This window comes from Heterocephalus glaber, unplaced genomic scaffold, assembly GCF_053883595.1.
Source record: "Heterocephalus glaber isolate CG9 unplaced genomic scaffold, H.glaber_assembly_v1.0 deba00001428, whole genome shotgun sequence".
NCBI classification, from domain to species: domain Eukaryota; kingdom Metazoa; phylum Chordata; class Mammalia; order Rodentia; family Bathyergidae; genus Heterocephalus; species Heterocephalus glaber.
Genome location: NW_028258293.1, coordinates 24,350,434 through 24,359,204, shown reverse-complemented (window position 1 = coordinate 24,359,204; position 8,771 = coordinate 24,350,434). Strand labels below are relative to the sequence as shown.

General features: G+C 33.3%; 1 protein-coding gene across 1 annotated transcript; it reads right to left on the bottom strand.

Annotated features, from left to right (window-relative positions):
* Positions 1–7,242: 7,242 nt before the first annotated feature.
* Positions 7,243–8,202, bottom strand: LOC101720380 (olfactory receptor 51Q1). The gene has a single exon (XM_004863491.2). The coding sequence runs from the start codon at positions 8,188–8,190 to the stop codon at positions 7,243–7,245; it is 948 nt and encodes a 315-aa protein (XP_004863548.1). The 5' UTR covers positions 8,191–8,202.
* Between the last annotated feature and the right edge of the window lie 569 nt (positions 8,203–8,771).

Here is an 8,771-nt window from a genome sequence, read left to right as displayed (position 1 = left end):
AGAACTACAAGTTTCAAAGATTCATGATGTTTCATTCCTAACTGATAGGGTCTCATATAAAATATTCTTTCTAACAAAGGAATTCTCATAATATCTCTTAAGAAATGTTGTCATATGGAGAAACCATTATTTCATAATCCTAGACCAGAGGAATCTAAAGCTTAAAATTTTGACTGTTCACCTTTGTATATAAGTGCAACTCATAAATAAAATATTAGCATATATATATATAATCATGCAGTATGTTTATATGTATGAACCTTATTTGATGAAAAGAAAATGAATCTAAATTCAGTGGAAACCATACTGAAAGTAAAAAGGCCATTATCCCATTAGAATTGAAATGGATGGAGAAATACATTGCTTCTTCCTGCTTTTTGTTAACTGCACTCATATTCCAAACTATTATAATTCTAGTCAATAATGTCTTTGCATTTTCCACAAATAGGTTTTTAAAGAATTGCCCAAAGTCACCTCAGTGATAGACACAACAACATCCCTATGCATGGCGGAAAAATCCTTAGGAGTCTTTTGAATACTGGAAGGACATCTTCTTACATAGGCTTTTTAGTTTCCCTGGGGACATTTTTTTTGACAAGATATCCCAGAGCTAACTGAGTCTCCATAATTAAGTGTCTCAATGGATACTTTTGAGAGAGCATGAAATTTGAGTCAGAAGGTAAGAGACCTACATTTTGGGATTTTGAGTAAGAAAAAAATCAAATGCCTTTTTTCAGTTGAGAACTGTGGCCACCAAGTCTGGAGGTGATGAATTCCATTTTTTAAAAATGTTGCTTCTCATATTACAAAAATATAGCCTGATGTAGAAAATCTGGGAACTATGGAAAAGTATAATGAAAAGTTTAGAAAGTCACTTGTAATGAAAGAATTAGGATGTGTTATATACATGACCAACTTCCCATGATGAATGTCATCATTATATACTACAAATATATACTAATAAAAAAATTTTTAAAAGAAACAAAAAAACTGAACACAGAGAAATAATCACTGTAAAATGTTTTCTTTAGTTTACACCATCATTTTCTAGTTATTATGTGTAATACTCTAAATTTTTAGAACAATAAATTTCATTTACTATGGAGTCATATACAAATTCTTTCTCTAAGTAATATTATCTCATGGATATTTTTCCATTCATTATGTATGCCTTGAAACCAAACTTTTAACATCTAAGCTGAAATTTTCTCATTTATAGTCCCACAAATTTAATTATGGATTTTGTTACTCTTAAATATTTTTTATATTTTTCCTATAAAACATAATTCCTCTATGACTGTCCTAATCTATTCTGTTTGCATTGCTAATTTTTCTTTTCTACAGATAATTAGGAATAATATTGAAATTTATGAGGTGAAATGTCATGGGAAGTTTTATATTTGTAAATTCTGGAAAAATTATCTCGATAAAAATTCACATTTATTTTAACCTCCATAAAGTGATTGAGTGTCTTGTCCCCATGTGAGTACTATTATATGTTTTCCTTTCCCAAGTTGGACTAGTAGGAATATTTTCTGACTGTTATTTTAAGTTTAAATAAATTTACTCTAGTATGAATAATTATGAACAATTCTTCATGTTCATCATGCATATGTTTGGCCAGGTGTTTTTCTCATACATTGTTTATTCACCCATCTCCTCATCTGTCATCAGTGAAGAAGTAGATTTTTATTTATTCATTTTTAGGCACTTTCAATACTAAAATACAAGCCTATTTTTTTATAGTTTTCTAGCATTTTTCCAAGATAATATTTGACTTTAAAATTTATATTATGGTGAAAAGAGATTTTACTTTTTGACCTTATCTCTGGGTTGCTAAAAACCCATAAAACACAATTATTTATACTTGAATCATTATTTAAAATCAAATTGGACCATCTCAATGAACTCATGTTTCACATTCTTCTATTAAATTCACATACAATGAAATACTATTAAAATCTCCTGTATTACCAGAAGTTGCTTTTGTGAACATTAAAAGAATAAATATATTACTTGTGCTGTTGCTTTGCTAGTCTTTTAGTATTAGCCACATTACAAAATGAAATATAAATATAAAAACTCAAAATGACTATTTGGAAGGACAACTTTAAGAAAAGACAATGTGCTTTGTTTTGCTAAAAAAAATATAGCATCTATACAAATTTTGACAAAATTTAAATCAATGGAACTATGACAAGAATACATACAGGTCTCAGTATAAACCATTACGTTTAGACAAAAAAAATTTACAAAAGTAATATTTGTCATGAAACGAGTTGTTTCTTGTTTTTCTTTATTATTTATGCATGTTCTATTACATCCACCTTGTCTTCATCTCCTGATATCCTTTCTTTTGACTGACCTTGCCTACTACCAAGACTTTCAACTGAGTTTTTCATTTTCAGAATTACTGCTTGATTCATTTCATAACGTCTAATTCTCTATTTTAAAATCTGTTCAACTTTTTAAATTCTGTTCACTGGTACATTTTAGATATGCAGAATGATCACATTCATCATAAGGAATTTGTACCTGTACATGATATATCTTAATTCTTCCCTTTTTCCTATTTCCCTCCCCTCTCTTCAATACCTCTTTCCCTCCTTATTTACAAAAACTGTTTAAAACTTTTTCCTTCTTTTCTTTTTTTATCTTTTCCATTCGTCCCTTTCCACCTTTCCCCTCCCTTGTTCCCCTTTTAATTTGAACATTTTCTATTTCATAATATCTAGCATACATTTCAGTCCTTCTTTACATTTTTGATTTATCACACCTGAGAAACAATCTGATGTTTACACATGTGTGTTTGATTTATTTTACATAAGAGTATGGTCTCCAGGTGCATCCACTTACCTAGAAATGTTTATCCTTCTTTATGGCTGAATAGGACTCCATTGCATAAAAACATATCTTTTTTATCCATTCATCAGATGGGCATTTAGGCTGTTTCCAAGATTTAGCTATTGCAAACTGTGCTGATATAAACATGTTTGTGCATATATTACTGCACTATCATATTTTTAATTCTTTGGGAAAGATACCAAGAAAGGAAATAGCTGGGTCAAATGGAATCTCTAGTTTTACTTTTTGGGGGAATATCCACACTGATTTCCACAGTGGTTGCATCATCTACACTCTCTGTCCCACCAACAATGGAGCAGTGTTCCTTTTTCCCCACAGCCTCACCAGCATTTGTTGTTGGTTGATTTCTTGATAACTGCTATTCTTTCTGGAGTGAGATGGAATCTCAGCTTTGTTTTAATTTGCATTTCTTGAATGACTAATGATGTTGAACATTTTTTTCATATATTTATTTGCCAGTTCTACTTCTTCATTTGAGAAGTGTCCATTCATTTCAGATGTCCATTTTTGGGTTAGGTCTTTAAATTTGGGAGGTATAATTTTTCAGTTCTTTATATATTCTAGATATATCCTTTGTCTGAGTAACTACTGACTAAAATTTTTTCCCACTCTGTGGGTTGTCTCTTCACTCTGTTGATGATTTCTTTTGCTTTACAAAATCTTTTCAATAAAATGAAATCTTAGTTGTTGATTTTTGTAATATTTCCTGTGTGATTGGACTTTTGTTCTTAAAGTCTTTGCCTACACCTACATCTTCAAGAGTTCTACCTATTCTCTCTTCCAGCAGATTAAGTGTTTCTATTTTAATACTTAGATCTTTAATCCATTTTAATTTTAAGTTATTGCATGGTGAGAGATATGGGTCTAGTTTTAGTCTTTGGCATGTGAAAAGCTAGTTTTACCAGCATCATTTATTAAAAAGGCTATGTTTTGGGCCAGGGATTTAGCTCAGTGTTGCTGCCACCTGCCTCACAAGCACAAGATCCTGAGTTGATCCCCAGTACCAAAAAAAAATGGGGGGTTATGTTTCTACCAGTGAAAGTGTTTGGTCCTTTTGTAGAAGATAAAGTGGCTGAGTGTGTTTGGAGTTGCTGCCGCATCTTCTAATCTGTTCCATTAATCCTTGGGTATGGTTTTTTTGTGGGGGGGGTTGCCAATACCATGCTATTTTATCACAGTAGCTTTATACTATAATTTCAAATCAGGGATCATGATGCTCCTGCCTTGCCTTTGTTGCTCAGAATTGTTTTTGCTATTCTAGGTCTTCTGGTTCCAAACAAATTTTAGGATTGTTTTCTATAATTCTGTAATGCATGCTATTGGTACTTTGATTGAGATTGCATTAAATCTCTATAACAAATTTGGGAGTATGGCCATTTTCACTATGATGGTTCTTCCTATCCAAAAGCAAGGGATATCTTTCCATTTTCTGATATCCTCTTTGATCTCCTTTTTCCAAGTACTGAAGTTTTCAATGTAAAGTTTTACTTCCTTTGTTAAATTGATTCCTAAGTAATTCATTTTTTCAATGCTATTGTGAAAAGCGTGGTTTATCCAATTTCTCTCTCAGTGAGTTTGCTATTTGTGTACAGGAATGCCATTGATTTTTGAGTGTTCATTTGTAAGACTGAATGTGGTTGCTAAATCCAAAAGTCTTCATGGAGTTTTTGGAATCTTCTATGTAGATTATCATGTCACCTGCAAATGATGATAATTCAACTTCTTCCTTTTATACCTTTATTCCTTTTATTTCTTTCTCTTGTCTAATCATTCTGGCTAAGAAGAAGTCAAGCCCAAAGTTTGTACAAGGAAATTATAAAGACCAGAGCAGAAATTAATGCAATGGAGACTAATAATACAAAGAATCAATGAATTAAAGAGTTGGTTCTTCACAAGATTAAATAAAATTGATAAACCCTTAGCCAACCTTATCAAAAAAGGAAAGAAAAAGCTCAATTCCATCCAATTAGGAATGAAAAACGTGAAATCACAATGGATTCTGAAGAAATCCTAAAGATCATCAATACCTACTTTGAAAATCTTTATTCTAGTAGGACAAAAAACACAGAAGAAATGAACAAATTCATATATATATATATATATATATATATGAATTACAAAGGCTGAATCAAGAAGATATCAACAGTCTAAATAACTCAACAATATCTGTCAATGAAATTGAAGATATAATTTAAAACCTATCAACAGAGAAAATCCCAGGTCCTGATTCACTGCTGAAATCTACAGGAAATTTAGAGATCTAATGCCACTACTCCTCAAACTCTTTAATGAAATTGAAAGGGAAGCAAGACTCCCAAATCATTCCTGGAAGCAAGTATTACCCTGATTCCAAAACCAGAGAAGGCTCCAACCAAAACAGAGAACTACAGGCCAATCTGCCTAATGAAAATAGATGCAAAAATCCTCAATAAGATACTGGCAACCAGAATGTAGCAAATCATCAAGAAGACTATATACCATGACCAAGAAGGATTCATCCCAGGCATGCAGGGATGGTTCAACGTATACAAAGAAATAAATGTAAGACACCATATCAACAAAGCCAAGGACAAAAATCACATGATCATCTCAATAGATACAGAAAAAACACTTGACAAATTCTAACACCCATTGATGACAAAAAAAAAACCTACAGAAAATTTGGATAGATGGTCTTTATCTCAATCTGATAAAAGTCAACAGCTAACATCATACTAAATGGTCAAAAACTGAAAGCTTTTACTCTAAAATCAGGAACAAGACAAGGACATCTACTATCACCACTCTTTCTTTCTTTCTTTCTTTCTTTCTTTCTCTCTGACAAATTACTTTGTGGAAAGGAAGAAAATGGCATAAGAAATAATATAATAAAACAGGTACTTTTTTGCTCAAAGTAATTTTAAGTGAAAAGAATATATGGACATTGAATGTGTTAATATGCATTCCCTTAAATTTTTCATAAAAGTATCTGTGCTCAGGAACACATGTTGTCCATTTGAAGAATATGAAACTTGATGTCCATCAATGATACCTTCTGTAAGCTTAGACAACTGTTCAAGTCTCACTTTAAATGCCAAGGAACACAATTTCTTCCAGATTGGTATCTAGTGTGTTTCATTATCTAATTTATTCACTTATTAAAACAATATTTTCAAGCACCTACTAAGAATGGAGAATCGGTACATAATAATATATACTTTTAGATGAAGCATGGCGAATTAATTTAAAAATCTGAGAATGAATATGCAATACTTTCTTGAGAAAAGTCCAATATTTATTTCAAGGTTTTAAATGCAAGCAGATGGCTATACCATATAAGATGCAAATCTAAAATATGAACATGTATGAATAGATACACAATAAAAACTAAAGTTAAGAGAATTACTTTCATAGGCACGTCTATGTAGCATAAGTGAATTCACACTGATGTCTTCAACCCTGATTCATGGATAATACAAGTTATTTTCCCTTGTGCATCTGAAACCTGCCACTATCTACCATTCATTTACGTAATTCTTCAATTAAGTTATATGTAAAAATAGTTGCAGAATTCTTAATCTGTATTCCTGTGAGTTAGAGTGCAGTGCTAATTGTACATCTTTCACCTTTAGTCTTTGAAGTTCCATTCATTTCCCAAGTGATGTAGGTCAGCAAACTTTTCAGCATAGTTTCATATAATTATAAAAAGTTAGATTCTTTTATAACATTCTGTTTTCTACAATGGGATCCTATAATATTTTGAATGATTTTTTTAAAAGAATGGATTGATGAAAGTTCACTGTATGCCCTATAAAGCTCTATGAATTTTAGTAAATTCTTATTGCTACGTGTGCACCACAACAGTGTAACAGAATGAAGCAACCACCCTAAACATCAATTTATCTATGGCAATGACACAAAAGTAAAACAAACAAAGAACAGGGTAGCATTATTGATAAAACCTTCACCCTATTATCAGTTAAATTGTGACTATTATGTGAATTTCATTATGTGTGACCACAATTTTATATTGATATATATCTTTAGTAAAGACATTATTTATGGTATCTTTTCTCTTTATTAATATTGACATAATCCCAAAGTTTCTTTTCCGAGAATTATTTTTGGGTTATTTCCAAGTCTGTGATATAAATTGAAAGAAAAAGAAAAATTGAACCACATTCATTTCCATTTTCCTGATTTTTTTCAACAAAAAAACCCATCATCATTACAAGCTCTGAATAAGTCAAAAATCTCCTACTAAGTGTCAGAAAAATGTCATACTGCATTAATAAAAGTATGGAGACTTACTTTATAGTCCTCATTTCCCTACTCTGATAAAACTCTACCATCAAGTTTATGACTTCTTTTCATGAGTAATTTAATAAATTCATTCTCTCATCTGGAGTGCATGTTGTGGGGGCAAAGGAGACGAATGATTCCATGGCGAATCTGCTTGGTCTTGACACTATAAATGATGGGGTTCATCACAGGAGGTGCCAGCAGGTATACATTGGCCATGATGACATGGACCAGTGGGGAGTTGTGCTTGGCAAAGCGGTGAGTCATAGATACTCCAACCATGGGGACATAAAGCACCAGAACAGCCAGAATGTGGGACAAACAGTTGTTGAGGGCACGGAGTCTCTCAGCCTTGGAGGATGGCCCTAGAACACTTCTTAGAATCATTGCATAGGACAGCACAATAAGCACAGGGTCCATTACAATGATGAGCAGAACTAGAGCAAATCCATACCAGTTGTTGACCTGGGTGTCAGCACAGACCAGGTGAATCATATCCTGGTGGAGGCAGTAAGAGTGAGAGAGAAGATGGGAGCTGCAGAAAGGCAGGCGCTTGAGGAGGAAAAGGGAGGGAAGAACAGCCAGGACACAACGGCAAATGATGGTGAACCCAATCCTACCAATGACCTCACTGGTAAGGATAGAAGCATAATGGAGGGGACGGCAGATGGCCACATAGCGGTCAAAGGACATAGCCACCAGGACAGAAGACTCCATAAAGGAGAATCCATGGAGGAAGAAGAGCTGGGCAAAGCAGCCCTCAAAGCTGATTTTGCAAATGTTGAACCAGAAGAGCTGCATGACGGTGGGCAGGGTGGTGAGGGTGAGTCCCAGGTCAGTCAGGGCCAGCATGGAGAGAAATAGGAACATGGGCTGGTGGAGAGAGGGCTCCATGTGTATGACAGTGAGGATGGTGCTGTTCCCTAAGACAGAGATGATGTAGAAGCAGCAGAATGGGATGGAAATCCAGATGTGGTGGTCCTCAAATCCTGGGATGCCTGTGAGGATGAAGTAGAATGCATCTTGTGTGATGTTAGGAGACATCCTAGATGAATGCAAAATCTCCAATCTGTGTGTTCCACATGAACGCTCTCCTCAGCATCCTACTGCCACAGAGTCATTATCTCTCTATTCAACCCAGGGCACAGGCATATATTTGGGATGGCTTTTCTACCACCACTGAGCAACACTGAAGAATGAAGTATAATGAAAAGGTCAAAATTGTAGACAAATTATAGAAACCAGTGAAAATCAATAAAATATTAAATAATAAAAATGAAAAAAAGGAAATGAAATCTATGTAAATAGGGAATGGTGGAGGGGGTGAAGGGTGTACATGTAATGGAGAAAAAAATAAGAACCAAGATACATCATGTACAGGTACAAGCACCCAATGATAAATGTAAACGTATTGCATACCTAAAATGTACCAATAAAAGAATTTTTAAAAGTGGTAATGTTCTTTGGGGATTTAAGTACAAATAAAAAAGAGACCATTGCAAAAGTTTATAAAAATCTCCTAGCAGTGAGCATTAATATATTGATTAATATGTCTGAGCAGTTAATAATTTCAAATATTTTAAATAAAAAGCATGCTAATTAGAGAGATGGGCTGATTGTAGAAG

What these genes read in the sequence shown, in the direction of transcription:
- LOC101720380 (XM_004863491.2), bottom strand. Translation starts at nt 8,190, where the DNA reads ATGTCTCCTAACATCACACAAGATGCATTCTACTTCATCCTCACAGGC.